The sequence below is a fragment of the Python bivittatus genome, unplaced genomic scaffold, assembly GCF_059951505.1.
Source record: "Python bivittatus isolate LINGU-HERP-01145 unplaced genomic scaffold, Pbiv_v1 ctg000350_np1212, whole genome shotgun sequence".
In the NCBI taxonomy this organism is placed as follows: domain Eukaryota; kingdom Metazoa; phylum Chordata; class Lepidosauria; order Squamata; family Pythonidae; genus Python; species Python bivittatus.
The window spans coordinates 39295373-39320037 of record NW_028277074.1 but is presented as its reverse complement, the minus strand read 5'-3'; the positions used below and the strand labels follow the sequence as shown (position 1 = coordinate 39320037).

Here is a 24665-nt window from a genome sequence, read left to right as displayed (position 1 = left end):
CTGCAGAAGGAAAACACCCATATGAGGTTTTACAGAAAATACACAGGCCTTGGTTTCTTAGTGAGAAACATGGTTTCTTAGTCAGGACATGGGGTTGATCCTCAGAAAAACTCATGAGAGTTGACTGCTCCTGGTATGAGATGGTCGGCTATATAATTATGTTAAATCAATCAATCAATCAATCAATCTAGCTGTCCATCTGTAACAATGTTTTTTTTTCTAAGATGCCCCCAAAGAAAGGCATTGAGAAAGCTTGGCCACTCTGGATGGAGGGTTGAGAGGGCAATGGGAAGAGAAATGGCTGACCTGTTCATAATCAAGCATTTGAGGTAGCTACATCACTTTCTCTAATGCTAAGGATCATGTGTAGTATGAGATAAACTTTCTGGAAGACATTGTCATGTGAAAATCAGGATGTGATCTTGATTGCGTCATTTTGGATTAAAAGTTTGCCTGGAGGTCAATCTAAATCCCAGCATGGGGAAATGGCAGATATGTATCTGCAGCATAAACAACTTACATATATAAAATGGGAAATGTTGTCTTGGAAATGGCAGTTGTAAATGTAGCATGATGCTGTGTCATGTAATCTTAGTATGTTTAATTTATAAAATCCAAATAAAAAGGGGGGGGGGGCTCTGAGACTCATCCAATGAGCTCCAGTGTTGAGTGCTATACCAAAGCAGCACCCATGGGAAGTAAACTAGGCCTCCCTTACTGATTGGAAAGTAAGAAATTGCAATAACATCTACTTCTTTCCATCTTAATTGTGTCTATAATCCTGGAACCCTCCAAGCTGAGAGGGATTTTTTTTTGTTTTGTTTTGCAACACAACACATTTTAAACTCTCTCTTCTCTTTCTCCTACCCAGTGAGTGCTACGCTGTTTAGAGTGTTTCTTTTTCTAGGCTTGATACCACAATAAAGACACAGAACTTCAAAAATGTCAACCATTCTATATATTGTCCTTTTCTTTGTCACAGTAACAGAATGGAAATGACCCACAGCATGGCTGGAGCCATGGTTTCCAGATGGTGTTGTAGAAAGACAGCTGTTGTGGGACAGGAGTGAGAGTTTTGCGATGCTCTTCTACAGCTTTGTTTATTCTCTCTAGAATTATGTAGAACTGTGGTTCACTGTCTGATGACAATGGCATGGCTTCTGATGGGTCTCCTGAGAGATGAAACAGAAGAGGAGGATCATGATGGATGACACCTTCCCCAGAACATGGACAGTACTTAATTGTATAACAGGCTCCAGATCCCTCAGGTTGGAAAACTGGGGTCATGTAATGGGCCTTCCACACATTTCCACCTGATGGGAAAGAATTTGTTTCATTAAAATGGAGGCAAACTATGAACAAGTTTTAGAAAGACAGATTTTCACCCACAAAACTGTTGCGAGGCTTGTTTGTAATGTAGCTTCACCTCTCATTGTTTCCCTACCCAGGTTGCAAATTGCTTTTCTTTGGGGTTTCCACACTTCTTTATGATATAAGAGTACCGGAGTCAAACATTCGGTCATATTAATTCTTACAGAATAATACTAATTTCTGAATTAGGCCCAAGACATTTTATATCAACTATTCCAAGATCAAAATTAATCCTGCTCATGTCTTAATACATAGAACTAAAATTAGCCTTTCAAGATTAAGTATGCTTGTTATTACTAGTTTTGGTGGTGATGGTGCCAAGAAAATATGTGGGCATCTTTAATGTTAAGTTCTAGGTTAGCCAGTCTGAAATACATAATCCCCAGGGTTCTCTGGATCAAAATAGGCTTCCAGGTTTCATATGAAAGATAAAGTTAAAATATGCAGTTAAAAATCACTAAGCTCTCTACATGATTAAACATTTGCCTTTAGGTTTGTTATTTCAAATGGGAGGGACTTGTGCTTTCTTACAAATTATTTACTTCTGCATAGATGTCCCAGATAAAAGCTAAGACAAATTTGATTGCGATGAGACATAAATAAATAAGCAGATCAAGTGACTGGTTGGAGCCATGTAGTAACAACAGACTACCTGTACCATCATCTGAAATGCAAGAAGCCAGCACCATTAATATATAGAGGCTTTCTCAAAATTAAGCTCCAGGTCAAAGTAACAACTTATGATTGGTGAATTATAAAGAAATAGATGTCACTGTTCCCCCTTCAAACTAAAGGGAACAGATAGTGAAATAAGGATCCATTAATTCTTCAAAGTGCTAACATTCCACCATCTTCCAAGAAGTACAGAGTATTGTGCCAGTGGAAATCACAAATTATTTTCACAACTATTGATATTAGATATATCTCTTCTGATTTCTACATTTACATTTTTCAAGCACAAACTTTTTTTTTTTTGTAATTTCCACAACAGTTTATAAACATGAATTTTTGCATGCAGAAAGTAACCCACATTTCCCCCAATATTTGCAAGCTTTCCCCCCTGCAATAGGCATTTTGGAATAAAGTATTCTCTCATGTCTGTAGTTTTGAATGCAGTTTTTAAAAAAAAAAAATCATTTAATGACATCTCTACATTTGGAGAGGGGTAAAAGTAGAAGGATAAATTTTGTTCCAGTTCAGAAATGTCACATCGAAATGCAAACCTTATCAATTTTGAAGTCATTTAACGCATAACCCTACATAAGCTTTTTAGAAAATGGGGTTTTGCCAGGCAAATTAGGATTTCTTTGGAGGAAGCCTTTATACTTACTCTCTTTTTCGTACCACCGCACTGCATGTAAGTATGTTCCACAGTAGTGAAACATAAATTCATGCCCTGAATATTGAACCAGTCCCTGGAGCAAAGGCATCAAATTCTGGCCATCAATCACCCTAAAAGGGCAAACAGAGTTTCAGTAGAGTGTATTTGGAGTAATTCAGAGCCTTTTGTTAATAGTCAAGCAACTGACCATTTGTTAATACACTGAATGAATGTAGCTGGACATCTGCTATATGTGAATATAGTCAGCATCAGCTGAAATTCCAAATTCTTGTACACATGAATCTTCTGGAGTATATGCAGAACTCTTCAGCCAGAAAAGATTCTCTATTTACTTATGCAATTTCTAAAAAAAAAATATTGTGACAGATAATATACGTTCTGATCATGCAACTGCCTTACCTCATTCCTGAAAATTTATGGAAAATACATTTGCTTCTTTAATTTGAAATCTCCCAAATTTTCCCATGGCTTCATCCATCTTTTTTCTTATTAGAACAAAGTCAGCATAGTTGCAGAATGTTTTTTGATTGGAAGCTCTAGTAGCTGCCATCCAAATGGAAGCACCCTTACTCTTATTTCTATAGCTTTAGAAAAAGTTACATGATAGGATAAGAATTCATATCAGTGGAAGGAACAGTTTGAAATATTCTGAAAGTCAATAAATTAAAATCATAGCAGGTGTGTACTGTTAATTTTCAGTAGGTTTTTGGGGAGCATCCATACCTGTCTTGTGGTACTGTTCCACCAGCTAGGTGAGCCAATGTGGAGAAGATGTCCATTAAGCTTGTTGGTACAGCAATAACTTTGCCCTCTGGCAGCATTCCCGTCCATCTAAATAATCCTGGGACACGGATTCCTCCTTCCCAACCTCCCATGGCTTTTCCACCTTGAAATAACATAAAAACCATTTCATGATTATATATATATTTGGATTAAATATCTGTAGCACCCAAGTTCCTTCTGTCTCTTCATATCAATACATTATCTTCTTAATATAGCTGCTTTTTTATTTATATATTTTTTTTCCTTTGGTGTAATACAACTCCTCATCTTCTGTTCATGTTTTAAAACACTTTATCATGTGGCTACCAGAATGCTGGGCATATGGAAAACAGAATAAAACTACTTGATTTTTGGTGTGGTTGATTTTGTTCAGGAATATATTAATGCTCCATCCGTCAAGGTGTGCGCACACACACATACACACATCTGTCCAGAATAACTCACAAAGAAAAATATGAAAGTCATAGGACCACTACATGCTGCCAGATAAAAAACAGAAGCAGCTTAATGCTACCACTCTGATGGGAGTGGGCAATTTTGGTCTGTATGTGGCCTTCAGGACCTTTGATGCAGCCTATCATGGTATTCAAGTGAAAGTTGGACTTTGAAGAAGCAAGATAGGAAGAGTATTGATGCTTTTGAACTTTGGTATTGGAGTGGACTCCTGAAAATACCATGGACAGCCAAGAAAACGAAACCAATGGACCATCATACAAATCAACCCAGAGTTATCACTGGAGACACAACTGACCAGGCTGAAATTACCCTAGTTTGGACACATTATGCAAAGATCTAGCTCTCTGGAGAAGGCCGTAATGCTGGGAAAGATGAAAGGAAAGTGAACATGATGACCAGCAGCAAGATAGACTCAGTTACAGTAGTGATGAGTGCACCACTGGAAGAGCTGAAGGATCAGGTTAGGGAGAAAATCTATGTGGTCACTAAGAGTAAACAACAACTTGATGGCTCATCATCATCATCATCATCATCATCATCATCATCCATCATTGTAGCCTTCATAGTCCCTTCATCTTTTCCCCATTTGCCAGCCTCTTTTGATTTATTAGTCTTGCAGTTGCTGCTGATTTCTTGGTAAGTCTCTGTTTGTGAAAGGCTGTGCAAATACAGAGAACTTTCAGCCAGAACCCAGTGCTTCTAACACTTTCACTTTTATCCTAATCAGGTTGTAGGGTCACTAGACCTTGTAAACAATAGAACCTTTTCGGTTCTATCAGATTCCTTGAGCAAGAACCCATGAACAATTATTTAGCTTTTCAATTAAAAGGAACTAAACAGAAAAATGAAGCTAAATGGGTAAGTCAAGCAGGTGCTCAAGGTGGTGCCCATAAGCACATTGATGTAGGTATCACAGTACCTATCCATGCTTTGCTTTTGCCCAGAGGACTTATAGTCATTGGGTCTTGCAAAATAGATCTTTCCAGGGAGTCAACAGCAATATTGTTAACTCAGATGGAACAGGCAGGTGGGAAGAAGGCAGGGAGAGTCTTTAATCTTTCCTCCTAAAATCTTAGCTGTGCTGAACTCATAAGGGCAGATGATTTGTCTTTGTATGTATGCAAGTGTATGAATATCTGTGTATGTATACTTCCTAACTCACTACCCAGCAATGAATGCATATATAAGAATAGGAAAGTCCTCATTCCAACACTGTATGCTTCTCCTGCCCTTGGAGTAGAAATTAAAAATTAAATGTATGAAAAAAAAAATTCACATTAGTGTTGAAAGAAAATATGTGCAAATAAGAGGTGAACCTCACTGGAAAAAGCACCTTATCTTAAGTGGTCTTTATTAATAAATATGCCAATGGTTTATTTGGGGGTAAATGATCTTTCAGCTACCCAGTTTCAAAGCTATGTAACAATAAAAAGTTAAGCATCAGCATTGTGAATTGCATCTAGAAAAAAATGAAGCTGTTTAAACACCAGTGAGACATCTTCCCTTCTTCTGTGCCACGTGGTAACCTAAGGGAAACCATCTGTTTCCCTTAAGTTCAGTAAGGAATACATTAGGCCAATTAGCAACTTGGTATGGATGAATTTCATCTAATATCTTGTGTATGGCTCTGTTTGGATCACAAGTATGTTCTACAGCAGGAATTTGTGAATGGTTTTCTGAGAATTAAGGCAGTCAGATTAAGGATGCTTGTGTCAGCCCTCTACAGCTTGGTTAAATATTGGATTGAAGTTAAATGTAATTTGGCCTTGATTCAGTTGTAAAGTAGAGGTAGAGTTGGGTTTTATCAGTATATTGATAACATACTCTCCTTCAAAGACTTACATATAATAACTATGAGGGAGAAGATGGAACCATGTGGGACTTCAGAGTTACTATTACAGCTCTTTTTTCAAGGAGAAACACTTTGATCCAATTTCCACCCTAAATAACCTATCAAAGAGGATACCAAGAGGATGATATCAAGGAATGCTAAAAGATCTAGAAGATTTAACAATCATACTTTCATCCTGTTGATTTTGCAAGGAAACTATGTTCATTAGGACTTGCCTTTCCCATAGGTAAGTTTATATTTTCTATTAAATTGCTAATTTCTTTCATAACTAGTGAAGTTGATTATTTGCAGGAATTAAACTCCTATTCTGCATTTTCTTATTTCAGATGCATGCTTCATTGGTCTACCAGGTTTTGCTCAACCTGAATTTCAATGTTCCATATCTTAAACTACACCTAAGGTAGCATACAGTGGCTTTTAAAATACAAGACAAGTTTTTTAAAGAAATATATGAGGCTTACTCTCACCTTTGTATATGCCATTCCAACCACCTCGTTGAATATTTCCTTCCCAACTCTCTAAGTGTCCACCATGGTCAGAAGTAAAATATGTCAGAGTACTGTTTTTCAAATTTTCCTTATCAAGAGTATCCAAAATTTTTCCTGTAAAGCAAGCATCACTTATGTATCACTAATTTTTAAGACAGGTAAAATCCTACCACACCATCTTTTTGTTGTTGTTATCTTCACTAGTTTGTGCATGACACTAATATTGTTACATTATTGCATTTTGGTACATATAGTATTTCGATCTTATGTAACAATCATAATTAAAAATCAACTTTTCATAACGTAATTCCAAGAATTGTGCAGATAAGACATTAAGACAGCCTAAGGTCATCTTTTTACTACATTCTTGTAGAAGACCCAGACTTCAGATTATGAATGCTATTTCTTCTCAGTTATAATCATTTTTCCATACTGCATTATGCATGCATTTGATCAACACCTTCATTTCTAATTCTAGCAGGGATGTTTGATATGGAACAACAAGTTGAGGACAGCCTAATCTCTGCTGATGTCTATTTAGGGACTCATGTCACCAGGCATAACCCTGTCTGATATTTCAATCAAACTGCTATACTAAAACTTCAAAGAGTTTTAACATTTGCAAGTAGCAATGAATTGCAAACTGTAGTTTTGGAAGGGAGATTCCAGAAAATCCCATAAAATGAACACCTTTGTCACTGCAAATCAGGAGCTATTGAAACAAAAGCTCATGTACGTCTCTACTGTCAATCTTACTGTGAACTGTGACACAAACTTAGTATACCTTTCTTAGATCAAGTTTCAGCTTGTGTTGATTCTTTTTACTTTACTTATCTCATAGCTGATCAGAATGATGTACTTTTTTTATAATATCACCAAATTCTGTTTAATAGCTGGCAAGATCTATCAGGACCTTGCCAGGAACACTTTGATTTGATTATATTTTTACTTACCTTTATGGGCCTTATTTTACATTTAACTCTATTTTATCTCATTAATCTTATTTCATTAATCTTATTCTGCTGTGTGACTCTAGTTTGGTCAATGACCGGGATAAAGTACTTTGACTTTGTATAATTCTTGTTATTTTAAACTAGTTTCTAAACACTGTTTACACTCTAGTTATGTTTACATATTTACACAATGCATAGCCTGCCAATAAACTTAGCCAGATTTACTTGGAAGGAGGTTTCTCATAAGATTGCGTCCTTCCTATAATTGAACAAATGCTCTCTTGAAATGAATGGAGATTGCGTGATACTGAACTGATCAGAAAGACCTCATTTCTTTGCAGTGCTGCAGTAAGCAGGAAAACTTCATTCTCCATCTTCATTTCAGAAGTCTTAGACCCACCAAAATCCAAAATAAAGGAGTCTTTTGGTAATTGCTAGACCAAACATTACGAGCAGAAGAATGTGGATATGAAGTAACCATGCAAAAGAAACTAGAAGTAAAGTTTTATTTGGGATCAAGCTATACATTGATATTTTAAACTAACATCTATACAGGTGTCTACCTGAGAGTTCATTCCATTGTTATCAGACGGGCTTATTTCCAAGTAGGCATATATAGGATTTTATTGTATGTCTACTAACAATAAAGATTCATCTCTCCACCAGACTGTCCTTTCTGGTCACTGTTAACAGGTATGTTTTTACATAAATATTACATAATTCTTAGTAATAGTATAAGATTTGAATGACTTAATTGCTTCATTTCTTTGCTTTATTAATTATAGATACCCACACATACACACTGCTTTGAGGTGTCTTTTGACATATATGGCAGCCTAGAAATCAAATAAATAGATCAATAATATAATTAAGATGTACTTACCCACCATCCAGTCCATCTCCTCTACATTGTCACCATATAATCCATGATTGCTCTTGCCGATGAAATTTTCTGTAGTAACCAGAGGTGTGTGGACATGCAGGAAAGAAACCAGGAGGAGGAATGGACCTTGCTTGTTTCTAAAAAAAGGAAAATTTGCCTTTAATAATTATGCAATGAAATAATTTTCAGGAAGGGGCAGTTAATGTTTTGCAAAATAATTGTACTAATAGTAGTTGGTTCATTAAACCATGCTACCACCAACCCTCTGTTCTCACTGTATGAAAGCCCGATATACTTTCCTTTTTCTATAGTATTTCAGAGTTATTTGCTTTTTAAGGGGTAGAGTATCTGTACTGTAGTCCTCAGCTTAGATTCATATGGCCTTTGGTTGAATTTCAAAACCCCTTTACAATCAATTATCCCATATCCTACTAAGAACTAACTTCAATTTTCTTGATGCTTCAGAGAAATAGAGAAAAAGCTGTTAAAAGAAACTTGGGGTGAGCAACCCATTTTTTGTTTCAAGCTCACGTGTCATGGTTTAGCATCCAATAGATTGCCCCTAAAAGAATGAGGCTTTCATCAATAAGAGCAAGAAGTTATTTGTAACTTCTTATGAATGAGTGGCTTACAGAGGCAGATTATGTATGGAACAATGACAATAAAGAATGGTTGTTTCTTATTGACACTGTTGTATAAAACTTTATATCCGTATCTGTATCTCTCTCATTGTCTGTATCATCTATATTTACATTTACACCTAGATGTGTGGATGCACATGTACATGAAGCAGATATACTTCTTGTTTGGCTTTTTTCTTTTCTTATTTTTATTGTTATTATTTCTCGTATTGTTCTGCGTTATTAAATAAAAGCATTAAAATGTTTTCCCAATAGCAAATAACATACCTTTCAATAAAGGAAATGGCCTCTCTTAGCATAAGAGGCGCAGCTCTTTCTACTTTCATTGGCTGCTCGATAATGTCATAGTTTCTCATCATGATGCACTCCCAGTATCTTGCAAAGCCAAATCTTGAGTACCAGGAAATGAAGAAGAAGAAGTCAGACAAAGCCAGGAAGAAGATGGCTTTCTGACTGAGAGGCAACAGATGAGTTAGTTTTGCTGCTATGCAGGTCAGCAGAGCAAGGGTAACCATCTGAGTGTAAAGCCAGAGTTTCTTCTGCAGGGGCAGATCCAGCTCAGAGGAATGCGAGATTTGGCAATCGTTCATTAGTGTAAATGGCATCCCATAGAAATAATCAAATCCATGGTTTAAGGGGTGGTGGCAGTAGTCATTACGGTATTCACAATTCATACCTTGATGCCACTTTCCTGAAAAACAGTAATGAAAAAACAAATGCAAAACAACAAAAGAAATTAAAGCAAAGCAGATGCAATGTCAGTAATGCCAACCAAAGGCAGGTTTAGTTACCCACAATTTTTTTTATATTTCCTAACTCACTTCAAACATAGCCTATTTCTGCAGAATAGAGAGGAAAAATTAGTATGTATGTGTGTATGTACACACACACACACACACACATTCCTTTATCATGTTTTATTATGTAGTCTTAAAACGTATTGACTGCTTTTCATCAGTAACACAAAACAATATATAGTATTAATTAAAACATTTTTTTTCCCCCTAGCATTTTCCCGCAGGTGCAGGGTCTGTTTTTTTTTTGAATCAACCGAATGTTGATCCATTGGTTGCAACAGGAATAAACTGACTGGGTTGTTGCCCAAGCCTGTCGTCATGGGGATTAAAATAAATAAATAAATAAATAAATAAATAAATAAATAAATAAATAAAAAATAGGAATAATATAGAATAAAGTACAAGGCATCTTTCACAGGAAAATAAGGCTTGCCTAAACAAGATTTTTAATAATCTTTTAATCTTTCAATTAAAATCAACTAATTTTAATCAAAAGATTAAAAGAGTATTAGAAATCTTGTTTAATCTTTCTAAATTTTAGATAATCTTTCAAGACTTTTTAACAACTTTATTAAGCTATTTATGTTTTATTCATTTTGTGCTGGCTGTTAAAGTCATACCCATGTTACTGTAGTCGGTAATCATATGATTACTGATTTATTACATCTTTGCAGTTTTGTTTGTGTGCCATTTGACAGATATTTCAAAACTTGGATTGAAAATGTATTTAATATTATGTAATTACTTATAATGAATATATTTTATCCCACCAAATAACTTGTTGTCCTTTAACCAGAATAATCCCAGTTTCTCACTTCCATTTGATCTTCATAGAATAATTTCAGCTCAGTTCACCAATTGAAGCAAATTAATTTTACAAACATGTGCTCAGTTAATGCTACAGCTGACTGGAGTATTTCCTCAAATTAAGAATTAGCATGCGCTTCTTACCAAACAAGTTGGAATTAATTCTTCTGTTATGTTTGGAATCCTTAGGTAAAAATCTGGTGGGAAGGACAGTTCTGATGAAAATTATCCAAAGTAGGAGCCAAGTAATATGTTACTTTTTCTTTTACCCAAACATTTGAGGCAAATAAGTAGTACCCTTACCTATTAAACCTGTGCTGTAACCTTGTTTCTTCAATATCTTGGCAAATGTGGTCTCATTTGGAGGGAGACCCCCAGAACCAGCAAGTGACTGAAGAACACGATAACCAATTGTTTGAACCATACCTGAATTTAAAACATAAATAAAAAAAGATAGCCAGTCTATGTCTGTGGACTCAATAGGTCAACCATCTATGCATCTAATGACCATTTTTTGTATTAATCAGTAGGCAGTTAATGCTGAAATCTTGAGTGGGAAAGGAGAAAAACAGTAACTTCAATGATTCTCCTTCCAGATACATTGGGTTACATTTTTTGAAATTATAATCTGAAACTTCTGGAGGCCATTATTTTGGGGAAAGCTGTTCTCCTGTTTTCTGAATATATGGTAAAACCCATCTAGTTATTTAGCCCAATCTTTACTTAACTCATATTTACTAATATCCTAGTACTAATGTAAAGAACATTTCCACTATTATGGCTAATAGTTTCCACTTGAGACTTAGTTATAACAAACCTGATCGGACTGGGTATCTTCCAGTTAAGAAAGCAGTTCTGCTTGGTGTACATACAGGAGCTGCAGCAATATGCTGAGTAAGTTTTATTCCTTCTTTTGCTAACCGATCAATATTAGGAGTCCTAAGGAAAGATGTCAACACATTATGTTTCATTGGAACAGTTGGGGGGAAAAAACATAAAAGATTTAGTCCAGTTTTAAAACAGCATTTTTGCATGCATCAAAATTCACTTAAATCTCAATTCACTTCAGGCAGAGTGTGTGTACTGTATATGAGTTGTCTCATTTCACAGAACAGAGGCTGACTTCATTGAAAAAAGACAGTTCTGCTTCTGCCTTTTGCAAGTGAGGAAAAATGGGTGCAAAGTCAATGGATGGATAGGTAGTAGTGATGTGAAGGTCTTCCCATCTCCAGCCATGCTTTTGAACTTCAGGGTTGTCCACAGGAGAATAAAAAAAGTCAAGATGTGACTGTTATTGCACAATCAAAGCCCTGTCCCCTTTAATGAGTGCCATGCACATGACGCCTGTAAAAAAGATGGGGTTCAGTCATATGCTCATGGCTTGTCATCTTGACTTTTTTTTACTCTCTCAGAGATGCTCCTGAGACACTTATTTCCTGCTTATGGAGGATATGCAAAAGAGTTAAAATAGGAACTCTTTTGAAACATAGGCCACCAGTGGCTTGGAAGGAAAGGGAGTTATCCCTTCTGCTTGCCTGGTGAATTTTAACACTATAATGCCTGAACAAGCATTTTGTTCAGTTACCACTTTCTCTCAGCTCATCTCCATCCAGTTCTGTTCCCCCTTTTTTTCTTCCTTCCTACTATAGCAATCTCCCTTTCTGCTCTTCCCTTTTTCTATTCCTGCTTGGAGGATGGATGGATGGAAATATGTGTGATCATAACTGTAGAGAGTTGTATGTATGAGAAAGTAGTTTGTGTGCATGTAAAAATGGTTTTTGTGGGCATATGTGGTTGCAGGATCAATTAATTTTATAAATAGGGTGGCTTCTTTTAAAAACAATGCTTTCCCCAAAAGAAAGAAGAGACAGAATAAAATATAAATGTAAAAAATATGGTGTAGTGTTAAGGTGTCAGACTGACCTGGGGAGACCCAGGTTCTCATGCATTCTCAGCTATGGAACTTGTGATGGAATGGAATTATGAAGGCCAAGCTCAGGGAGACAAACATTTTCTGATTGATGTCAGGCCTAGCCCAAGGAACTCCAAGAGACAATGCTAATTCAGTTCAGCTATGTTTATTAGCTACAACCTCTAGCAAGAATCTTCCCAGACTAAAACCCCAGTTCCCGAAGTCCTCCAGCCACAGCAGTGTGAATTCCTCAGGGAGGTGCCAGTCTCATCCTCTTGATCCTCCCATGCGGTTCTGGTGAGCTAAGAAAATGTTTGTCTCTCTGATCCTGGCCTTTATAATTCCATTTCATCACAGAACTACAGTAAATAACTTTCACTGTTTCTCTGCCCAGCCTATCTCACAGGACTGTTGCTATGGGGGGCGGGGGGGGGGGGGAGGAGAAGGAAGCACTGTGCATGCTGCCCTGAAATCCTGAATGAAAAGAAGGATACATATTATTCACCCAATTAATCAATTGTGGCCTGTTATGGAGATTTCCTTCACTTACAATAAATATGAACATGTGATACCCTTTTGTACGTGTAGAGTTACCTGCCAGAAGCCAAGCTGCAAAAAATGTGAAGAGCCATGATAAAAAAAATGATTATATATTAACTATTAATCAGAATTAAGGGTCTGTAAACTAGCTACATAATTTACAAAATTAATTGGTCCCCCCGTGAATATATATCAGCCATTTTCTCTCCCACACCAGCTGCTCTCTCATAGAGAAACATTCAAGTATGCACATGAACGTGCTCATCAATCCATTCTTCTAGCAAAGAGAGGAGTAGGGTAATGGAGGACAGACAGAAAGAAAAAATTCTGTATGATATGAAAAGCCTATAATAAGGATTATATCCCTTTGGAAGCAGTAGCTGATATTCGGCGATCTTTGGCTATGAAGGCCGTACAGACAGATGCTATGTAAGAACCCCTACATGATCTGAAGCACCACACAGCTGTTTCAACAGCTGTTTCTATTACTATCAGGGTATAAGGTGACCAGCTCCAATTAACAATTTAATTAACAATTAAAATTTGGAGGAAAAAAAACCCCTTATCTTTTCATCTGGTAAATACATATAATAATCGTGCAAGTATTCCTAGGCATATCTCTCTTTTTTACAATTCCTAAGATACTGTATATATCTATTCCTAGAATATAAATAACATATCATCAGTATTTATCTTTCATATGTTGTGTATAGAAAGAGCATGATTACTCAATGGCACCAGGATTTTCCCCCCAATATGTGTAATGTCTCTGCAAATTTTCCAAACTCTTGCATGCACCTGGTTGTATGAAAATAAAATAAAATAAAATAAAATAAAATAAAATAAAATACAGGACTTGTATAACAGCTTCTACCTGATTGTAGTGTTTCCATAGCAGCCTAGGTCCCCAATGCCAAGGTCATCAGCCAATAAGATGACAATATTGGGCTTGTAGCTGATTAAAGCATGCAATTCACTTGGCTTCAGCACCAGGTAAAAAGTTAGAAATAAGATTGGATATCTCCTAAAAAAGATGACAGAGCAGTTAGTCATTTTAGTAAAATCCCAAGGAAGGCTGTTCTTAATACATTTATAGATTGTTATAAAACTGCAGAAGCCAACAGTACATTGTATCAAAGGTATATGCTCTTCTTCAGTCTCAAGGACATTAATGTGAACAGAGAGAGCCTGACATTTTGCTGCCTGAAGGTAATCAGAAAGTGTTGCCCCACATTTCCTTACTGAAGTCAGAATGCATCACACCAGAAAGCCATCAAGCCACATCAGGCAGAAAAACCCATCTGAAGTTCAGGAATTCGAAGAATAATGCATGCTGAGTCACAGCTGTGGATTGCTAAAACCCAGGGAGTAGAGAACTTTCTTCTGACTTCGCTGCTGGCATGGAGCAGCACAGTTCTCCAGGCAGGCATTTTTCATTGTGGTTTTGCCTAAAATAGAGAGTTTTTGAACTTTTCAATCAAAGGACTTGTATTCAATATTTTCATGGTGATTTGTATTTCTATACATAATTCTTTTCCCTAACATAGTTCTTTTTTAAAAAAACTGTAGACTGCATTGCAACATTCAGTCAGCTATAATTTTTGCATCTCAGTGTGGATTAAATGAATTTCTTCTTCATCCTTAGTGTACACAGAAAGAACAGAGGAGGCTAGGTCAGCATCCATAGTTTGTTATTCTACTTGGTTTAAAGTAGACATTTAAGAGGATGACTGAACAGGCTATATTTATTATCCTATATATTCATTTCCCTAACACCACCTTCTTTGAAATGTATACAACAGTATAGAAATGTGCAGCTTGTAAATTTAAGGACATACTGGAATAAAACATACAGTGTATTTTTGTTTTTAACATATGACTTCAAGCAGCTCTTGCAAAAATGGTCAAAACTAAACATTTGTCTTAATGTTATTCCAAATATCATTAAAACAACATCCCATGAATTGTAGTACTAGTAATCTTTATTTCAGCATAAGATAAGTGATGACATTCATAACCATCCCATTGTAAAGTTAGAATTGCTAACACAACTATGAAATCATGGTTCTGCTAAAATTTTAAGGTTAAGATTATGAAAATAACAGCGATACATAAAACCTGATTACATCCAGAGGGCAGCATAATATAACACAGTTCTATATACACTGTGGGATATCAATGTCAAAAGGATATATTATGAAATATAGCTAAAAATAAAAATAGCTAACAAAAAATAAAAAAGTATTACTAAAATCTACACTTTAAAATATAATTAATATTAATATTGAAACTATGAGAATTATAGTATGATATAAAATCACGTGATATATCAAAAGCCATAGTAACAAAACTAAAAAGCTAAACTGCTAAAATGAACCGAGAGAATAAAAATGCATGAGCACGGTTTTTGCCAAACTGAGAGCACTAATGGCTGATCAGTGAAGGGGCATTCAGCTGAAGACAGATGGCCTTGTAGAATTAGCAGTAAAGGAGGACATGGTTTTGGTGGCACAAATTCTATAAAGATGGAGTTGCCCTGCGAATGGAATGTTCTGTATTTCTCCTCCAAAACTGCTGTGGGGAGCACCTTGAAATGGAGCAGAGGTACAGTTCTTCTAAATTTAGGGACAACAATTTCATATGAATAAAGGCTGGTTCATGATCTGAAAATAGATTGTTTGTAACTACAACTTGGAGGTGAATGTTGTGTTCCTTACTTCAGCAAAAAAAATCCACAACAGTCAGAGATTCTTATACAGCGAACAGCAAATTCTAATGGTTTTAAATTCTCTAAAATCCTTTGTATTAAGGTTAATTTGGCCTCAGTGGGCCCCAGTAGCAAAACAACAATACAAGAAAAGCCATAATAATTTAATTTTCATACGATCGCTTTTTTTCTCAAGAAGAATCAAGAAGTATCTGTCAACATTGTATGGGGCAATACAACTGGGTTATGGAAAAGTTTTAGCCAATAAGTAAAAAAAATATTTATTCAAAGACTAAATTCAGCATTACTGACCCTGCTTCCTGCCAGACCATGTTTAGAATTCAGTGGGTAACCTGGAAAAACAATTGTCAGAAATTTGATTTAGACTCTATAATAATCAGGTTATTATAGAAGTCTAGTTTATAATTTAATTGCATCAGGTAGAAACGGTACACTTTGAGCAAAATATAAGCTTGGATAGCTGAAGCTGATCTATATGCATTTTGAGATACATAGTCTAGGTGAGCATTTTGGCTTCTAGAAACTTGAAAAACTATCCCTATATATTTGAAGGTTTTAACCTGTGCCCACCTTACTTCCAGATTTGCTGTTTTGAACACTGGGAGAAGGTGAGGATCTTGTCTGGCAAAATTTGTTATAAAGTTGTCCTTATTGCTATAAGAAAGGAGTGGGTGGTATGTCTAAGTCCACAGGAAAAGCAGATTTGGAAGTGGTTTCAGGTCCTCTGATCTCAGAAAGTGTTGTGGAAGGATGCAATGCATTTCCATTTTTTGCAGTTATCTATAGGGGTTGGGGAAACCAAATCAATTAACAGAGGAGTTGTTTCATGCATTTCAGGTTAGGTTTGCTGAAGACCTTCTAGTTTCCTCAGTAGAAACTGTTTGCTTCCTGGGAAAGCTCCAAAAGTATCAGAAATTACGTTGGCTTCCAGAGGTTCAGCAACCATCTATTTTTTGGTCATTATCTGAGGTTACTATCTAAGGAGACTGCTTTTCAAGAGCATTTCTGATTTGATGTCTTCATGCTTCTCTGCAGCTGTTGCTTTTCATGTTTGCGTTTTTCCAACAAGATGCTGCCAGTACTTTAAAGAAGGAAGTAATCTCTGCCTGACAAAACACCCGTTTTGGAAATGTAGAGAAAGTTTCCCCAAAGGGCTTCATTTTAAATAATATGTTTGAAACTGCGGGATGCTTAAATATCAGCAAAATTCACTTGTTGCCCATTTGACTGGGAGCTGCTCTGCCTCCAATAGATCAGTCATATACAAATGACAGCCAAGTAATTGACTTTAGGAGAACAAAATTGCTTTCTTTGAGCCCCATAGGCCTTTATTGAATTTATGAAGGATGATCTGTAAAACAAAGCAAAACCTTGATTATTTTGGAGGGTGTCGTTGTTTTTGCTTCCAGGCCCTCTGTCTTTCATGCACCAGGTGGAGACTTTTTCTGAGTTGGTCACCCTTCCCAGTTGATTCAGTGTTAAGATTAGGATCTTTCTTCTGGATAAAGGCAGCTTGCTTATTTTAAGGTTGAGGGTTTTTGGTGTAATAACCTCTGCTAATTTAGCAGGAGAGCATGCATGCATCAAAGGACTCTTTCAGAAACTCCACTTTTCTGTCTACTGCAGTTAAATATTCAAGGGTTGAAATTATAGGCTGGGCTGTCAGGAAGCACTGCCTGGATACAAAGTCTGTACCATTGTCCTTTTTAAGGGTCTCTTTTTGGCAGCCTTCTGAAGTGGCTGCAGCAGCTGAACAAATGGCAGCTGTCTTGAGAAGTTATTGAATCTAGGGAGCTCAGGGGCTCTAATTCCTCATGCTTCTGCTGCTAGTTAAACCTCATTCGCAGTTTGCATATCCCACTCCAGAGACTTGCTTCTCTGTGAGCACTTTTATTATTACTCACATCATCTTTCTTCTTCTCAAGTCCCATGAGATAGTCAATTTTTTGTTGTTTGAATGGTTTATATAAGAGGTTATTTTCTGTCATTTATTCTTTCTTCCCATTGTATTATCATTTTTTATGAAGGCAAATGTAAATTAGGTACTCAGTCAGTAGAGAATAAAAGCTAATCATACATAATTAGGTTCTAGTGAAATAAAACAAAATGACTAATCAAAAAAGGAGCCCAGAAAGGTAACCAGGGAGCACTAATTAAAAAGGTGTTTTCACTTCATATCTTAACTCAGTGTTGTCCAAACTTGGCCACTTTAAGATGAGTGGACTTCAACTCCCAGAATTCCCCAGCCAGCATGGCTGGCTGGGGAATTCTGGGAGTTGAGGTCCACTCATCTTAAAGTGGCCAAGTTTGGACAACACTGTCTTAACTCTACTCTCACCATAACTGCTTTCTTGGAATTATGTAATATGTGTTGCTCTTTAAAGAAGTTAATGGTGAGTAATGGACCTTTTTCGCTGGTTTCCATATTAATTGATACTGGGTTATAGTAAACTGAAAAGTATTAAACCTACTAACGTTTACAGAAATGCAATTGTGTCCGACTACTTTACTCATTTTTACAGAGAATTAGTAAGTTAATAAAGAAAACAATGTTTGTTCCATTTACCAGAAATGTGCACAACACTCCATGATCTCTTTCAGGAGAGCCAAGTTGTAGATACCCAGCAATGAAGAATCTTGGACAAGAGAAAGACAGGACAATATTAGAGAAGATGTGGAGAACTGCAAATGATATTGACATGCTATAAATATTAAATACCTTCAAAGTTTGCACACGGATGTTCTTGGTCTATGAAATCCGTTTGGAAACTAAGTTTTTCCTCCTCTTTTCGTCTTCTGTTTTCTTACAGATACCTTTTAAAGGCCAAAGAAGGATTAACTTCTCTTACCACGCCTCTTCCTCTATAAAGCAAAAATTACTTCATACTTCCACTTCATGTACCAATATTTTCTCAACTTATTCAGGCTTTTAGAGTGCTGCCCCTTTTGCAAACCAATGGCTTCCCACTGGGTTTGATCATAAAACCTACCATTCCTCATGCTGCCTGGAATTGCTAAGAGTAGAGTCCTAAAGATTGACAGGCATCACATTGAAACGTGCTGCTAATCGTAAAAGTTCCTTGCTGCCCACATGCCTATTCACAAATGTTACTAAGTTTTTAGAAGTCAAATGTGTATGTAGGCATAAACTGTGATTACACACAAACAAGTGTAGGCAAATCTGTATCACACCTCCCTCATACAGAGGTGCTTTCCCACAATATTAACAATGATTGCTGTCCCCTCAAGACAAGTCAAAAATATCTGGAGCCCTCTAATTTATTGAAGTCTGTATTAGCGTCTCACTAGAATCTCCTGGAGTGGGTGGCTATAATAAATCTGAGTAATAATAACAAGAGTGTCTCTCCCATAAACAATATGGTGAGATACAATTTACAGAAACCTATACTGGATTGGTTATCACACAGGTCAACAAGGACTGCACTAGGTGTTCTGGTTCCTGGACATCTGGTGACAAGTGGACTATAGGACTCAGGACTGTTGGCTGAACAACCAGGACCAACAGCTGCAGGACTACTGGAAGAAAAGTTGCTTACCCATTGCAAATACACAAAGACTGGAAACAAAGAAATAATGATCTGCTATTACAAATCAAGTCCAACAAGAAGATGATATCTGAAAAGAATGCACCACTTCTGGAAAGAACCACCTCCAGAATCAGAAATAATGTTGATTTATAACACAAAGGCTAGCAGATCAACATTGATTTATAACACAAAATAAAGCATTCACAGAAGTACAATTGGAAGAACTGCAAAGGTCTACCCAGGGCAAAGAAATCAAAGCCTAGCCAGACGTAGCTCAGACAGTGGAGACAATTCAGAGGGGGTCAGTAGTAGAGGAAGCCAGCATCGCTATTCAATTGTTCTCATTCCCAAACCAGTCACCTTCTCCTCTGCCTTCTCCTCAGAAAGAACAAAGCCCTCTAACTAAAAACAAGAAGAACTGAAATAAAGAATAACTGAGCATCTAGAACAGCACAAAAACAATAGAATAAAGTTGCCTGCATTGAAGCTTGTTACAAAGGAATAGCTAGCACAAGTATTAAAAGATGCCAATACTGTAATATCAAATTTAAGCACCAGCCCACTGCAAGAACAAACCAAGTGATGTACAGCACAGCTGCAGATATAACTGAATACCTTGGATGCAAAATCAACAAACAAGAAAAAAGCCAAACAGTAGCACCAAAATGGAAGATCAGGTTGGAAAATAAGATCAGCATGCTAAGATCAGATGCAAGCAAGCTAGAACAGATGAAAGAAAAGAAGCTGAAGGACAAGAAGACCAAAGAATACTTGATCAAGAAATATCACCTATAAACAAAGAAGATCAAAGAAGCACTGGAAATAATAAAGCAGTAAATAACAGCCATACGCAAGATCAGTAGATACAAAGCTTGACTTGCACAGTACGGGCAGAATCTCCAATTTCAGTCAAATCAGAAATGTTTCTACCAATCTATGAGTGGAGAGACTGCAATGAACCAATGAACACCTGACAAAGAAGAAACATTGCAGTCCTGGGTGCAGCTACGGGGCAACCCAAAGAAATACAAGAATGCAGCTTGGATAAAGGAGGTGTCATGGAATTTTTGCCAAAGACAGGAGCACAATGCTGAGGAGAAGAACTGTGTTTATTGCAATGATCATTGGGTTCCTGCTTTCAAGAAAAAGGGACCCTGAACAATAGAAAAGCATAGAATTTATACACTTTTGAGGCTGAGAGGCGGGAAATCTGAGGGATGTGATTGGAGGATAGGTTTGGATAGGTGTTAAATGGGGGATAAATGGTTTTTCTATTGTGAGATAAGAACCGAGGCAAACCCTTAAGCAGACAGGTGATGGCCCTCCCATTGTTTCAGTATGATAGTGTTAAGAGGGCTATTTTTGGCAGTGGAACATGGTCACTCTTGGGTCATGCAATAGTTTGGAGCTGATCCAGTTTTGCACGAGCAAAGAATGGCAGAAGGAAGTGGAGAAAAGAGATTGCAGGAGAGGGCGGGGGGGGGCGGCAGAAAGAGAGGCAAGGGGTAGGGGGAGTATAGAATTTGCTGGAGAGGCAAGGGGGATGGGGGGAGAGTGTCCAGCTTTATTTTATTATTTTTCTATCACAGAGGTAGGTAAGAATAAAAAAGAAACTGAAATGAAAGAACTAGTAATGCCAGCAGAAATGGTGGAGAAAAGTGCAAGGAAGATCAAAAATTGATCAGCACCAAGTAAAGAAGAACTGCATGGTTTTTGGTTGAAACATCTGACTGGTCTGCGCCCACTCATTGCCAGCCAGTTTAACAACACACTGCAAGGAGGTGAACTTGAAGATTGGTTAACATCTGGCAAAACCTACCTGATAATGAAAAATCCAGCAAAAGGGGCAGAACCAGGCAACTGCAGGCCAATTACCTGCTTGCCAACAACTTTCAAATTGCTAACTAGTGTTGTAGCTGATGCAGTCCAACAGCAGCTAGTTGAAAACAAGCTCTTTCCACCTGAGCAGAAAGGAAACTGCCCAAACAGTAGAGGGACAAAAGATCAGCTCCTAATTGACAAGGTAATTTTGGAAAACTGTAAGAGAAGGAAGACCAACTTGAATGTAACTTGGATTGACTACAAGAAGGCATTCAATTCCCTGCCACATGACTGGATAATCAAGTGCTTAGAAATAAGAGGAGTCAGTAGAAACATCAGAAGTCAGTAGAAACATCAGAAGAATGACACAATGGAAGACACAGTTGCTGGACAATGGTGATAGACTGAGAGATGCTAACATCAAGAGAGGAATTTTCAAGGAGACTCACTATCATCACTACTCTTTGTCATTGCATTGATTCCTCTGTCAACAATACTGAACAAGTCAGGTCATGGCTACCAAATATCAAAAACATCTACTAGGCTATCCCACCTCCTTTACATGGACGATCTGAAACTGTATGGAAAAACACCATCTGAAATGGAATCGCTCCTCAACACTGTCCAAACATACAGCCAAGATACTGCAATGGAGTTTGTACTGGATAAGTGTGCCATACAGGGGAAAAATAGTTAAAATTGAAGGAATCAAGGTGCCCTATGGAAATAACATCAAGAGTCTGGATGAAGAAGATCACTATAAATACCTGGGCGTTCTTCAAGCTGACAACATCAAACACACTGAAGTCAAGAAGTTTAGGAGTGAATACATCATGAGAGTGAAGAAGATCTTAAAATCCAAACTCAGTGGAAGAAATACCATCAAGGCAATTAACACCTGGGCAATTCCAGTCATTAGATATACAGATGGAATAGTGGACTGGACTCAAGCAGAACTAGAAGCCCTGGATAGGAAGACCAGAAAAATAATGACAAAGAATCACACCCTTCATCCACGCAGCAACGCTTACAGACTCTACTTACCAAGAAGCATAGATGGGCATGGAATGTTACAGTACACCAGACAGTTGAAGAAGAAAAAAGGGCATTAGAAGAATATCTGAAGGACAGTGAAGAAGATGCACTGAGGCTAGTACACCATGAAGGCTTACTAAATACTGAAGAGACCAAACTGGCCTATAAGAAAGACCAAATGAAGAATAGAAAAGAGACATGGCAAGGCAAAGTATTACATGGCCAGTACACACACACACACACACACACACACACACACACAAACACACACACAAGACCTGGCAATGGCTAAGAGCAGGAAAGTTGAAGAAAGAGACAGAGAGGCTAATTCCGGCTGCACAGGACCAAGTCTTAAGAACAAATGCATACAAAGCCAGAATTGAGAAGACAGCAACAGACAGCAAATGCCACCTCTGCAAAGAAGCTGAAGAAACAGGGGACCACCTAGTTAGCTGCTGTTAGAAGATTGCACAGAATGACTACAAACAAAAGCATGACAAAGTAGCACAATGATGCATTGGAATATCTGCAAAAAATACCATTTGCAAACAAGAACTAGTGGGGCCACAAAACAGACAAAGCAATAGAAAATGAAGGAGCTGAAGTGTTCTGGGAATTTAGAATTCAAACAGACTAGCACCTGCCACAAAATACCCCAGACTTAACAGTTGTTGATAAGAAAGACAAAAAAGTTTGGATGGTGGACATTGCAATACTTGGAGACAGCAGAATAGAAGAGAAAGAATTGGAGAAAATCACAAAATAGAAAGGCCAGCAAATAGAAGTAGAATGACTATGGCAAAAGAAAGCAAAGATAATACCAATAGCAACAGGCACCTTAGGTGCAATCCCAAAACATCTGGAGTACCACTTGAACACCATCGGCATTGACAAAATCTCCATCACTCAGTTGCAAAAGGCAGCTTTACTTGGAACAGCTTACATCCTATGACGATATCTTTAACACCATCAGGCAACAACATCTGTCTATCCCAGGTCCTTGGGAAGGATTTGATAGGTAGATAAAAATGCCAGATCCAGTCTAAACTTCTTGCTGACTGTGCAACCAACCATAACAATGAAAAAAGTTACAGATACACATTTACAGTAGATGTTCCACAGATATTTCAATAGATGGGTGCAGCCTACTTTCCTTTTCTCTCTCTTTCTGTCTCATACATTGTTTCTGAAATCATATACTTTGGAATTTATATAAAATTATGAATACATGAACAATAGACGGATGTTGTAATGGTATGTGGGAATGGCCTTGGGAGACAGGTGGAAGACTAGACCACAGTCAGAGAAGAGGCAGCTGAGCCTGCAGAAGGAATGGGGGTGTGTCAAACATCTCAGAAGGGACTCTCCCTAGTTTCTTCGACTGTAAAGGTAAGGGGAGGAGAGAGGTACTTTCAGATTTGCAAGATTTTGTTAATTTAACCTTACAATAAAGTTAGAACTAGTACTTCTGGGTGTGCTTCTTGTCTGGCCTACCTTGCAAGGCTGACAGATGCACAGCTGACAGAGATGTGCAGCTCAGCCTTGCTGTGGGGAAAAGCCTCCAGGCGATTTGCTCAATTTTGACAAGTGATCACACAGGGATGATCTGCCTCAATCAGCCAGTCTGGTTAACAGCAGCTTCTGCACACGTGCTGTGCATGACCAGAACCTCCTTTTACCAAGTAAAACAGACCCTCCACAAAAGCAGGGGGTGTTAATTTGAGAGAGCATCTGATGAGTTTCAGCACCTGAATCTGTGTTTCTCACAACCCTATGAACCATGCAGCACACTGATGTAGTCATCGTGTAGTCAGTTCAGATCTTTGTCTTATGAACATCTCTTTTCTTTTTTATGGCATCTCATTTCCAAAAACATTTGCATAGATCTAAGCACATTGCATGAATATGACTCAATCCATTTTCCTTTACATAACCTAGCCTCTCAAGGGTGCATTATTCAGAAAAAAAGAAAAAGGTAATCCCTATCTTTTTAGAATTAAATTAAATCAGCAATTAAATCAGCAGCAGCAGAACATTAAAAAAGGGAGTTCTTATCCTTCATATCCACAGAAGCTTTGTGCAGAGAAACTTAGTATCATAATAGATGTTATCAAAACAAGCTATTTTAAACTCTCTTTACAATTTTTTTTTCCAGTGCTGGAAATACATTTGGGTATTCAAATTATTTCTATATTTGATCAGAGAAAATGAGTTAATATAGTACCTGGAGAAATCTCATCAATGCCCATGGGATAAGAGCAGCAGCAACAGCCACAGTAGCAACTGGAGAGCGTGGATGGAGGGCAAACGTTATTCCTGGTTTTTCAAGAACGCTGAACCCCATTCACAAGTGTAGCATTTTTCATCAGCCTCTGCTGGAGGCTAATAAGGAACTCATCACATCAGTCCCATCTGCTCATGCATACTTGTAAGCCCACAGGAAAAAAAAAACAGCTTAATGGCATAACAGTGGTGTGGGAAACTCTACAAGCGTATCTCTGCTCCTTTCCCCAACCCTGAACTTCTTGCCGCTTACATCAGTGCAGCGTTAACATTCAGCTGCCCACGTGGGACTGATCAGAGAACAGTGAGGTCTTTCACAGAGATCCGGCTCGCACAGTGTGATGGCTACTCTCCAGTCTCCAGAAAGGGGACGTCACATCCTTTTAACTGAAGTCTTACTCAGACAGGAATGACCAGAGTGAGCT

At 37.5% G+C, this 24665-nt stretch overlaps 1 protein-coding gene across 5 annotated transcripts; it reads right to left on the bottom strand.

The window, feature by feature from the left end:
* Window positions 1-912: 912 nt before the first annotated feature.
* LOC103048308 (arylsulfatase D-like) lies at window positions 913-24584 on the bottom strand. Of its 5 annotated transcripts, XM_088144973.1 has the most exons (13): window positions 24182-24582; window positions 18273-18367; window positions 18120-18189; window positions 15845-15885; window positions 13700-13849; window positions 11191-11312; window positions 10677-10799; window positions 9037-9460; window positions 8129-8265; window positions 6272-6406; window positions 3437-3599; window positions 2702-2823; window positions 913-1313 (listed from the first exon to the last, which is right to left on the bottom strand). In XM_088144973.1, the coding sequence occupies exons 4-13, from the start codon at window positions 15862-15864 to the stop codon at window positions 955-957; spliced, it is 1755 nt and encodes a 584-aa protein (XP_088001099.1). In that variant the 5' UTR covers window positions 15865-15885; window positions 18120-18189; window positions 18273-18367; window positions 24182-24582; the 3' UTR covers window positions 913-954. The 5 variants fall into 5 exon arrangements, with proteins under 5 accessions (XP_088001099.1, XP_025024439.1, XP_088001101.1 ...); XM_025168671.2 differs by lacking the exon at window positions 15845-15885; XM_088144975.1 differs by lacking the exon at window positions 18273-18367.
* Between the last annotated feature and the right edge of the window lie 81 nt (window positions 24585-24665).

What these genes read in the sequence shown, in the direction of transcription:
- LOC103048308 (XM_007431423.3), bottom strand. Translation starts at nt 24,206, where the DNA reads ATGGGCATTGATGAGATTTCTCCAG. An exon ending in TTACAGCACAGGTTTAATAG is followed by an intron (nt 9,461 to 10,676) that starts GTAAGGGTACTA and finishes ACTGTTTTTCAG; the next exon opens with GAAAGTGGCATCAAGGTATG. An exon ending in TTGGAATGGCATATACAAAG is followed by an intron (nt 3,600 to 6,271) that starts GTGAGAGTAAGC and finishes TGTTATTTCAAG; the next exon opens with GTGGAAAAGCCATGGGAGGT.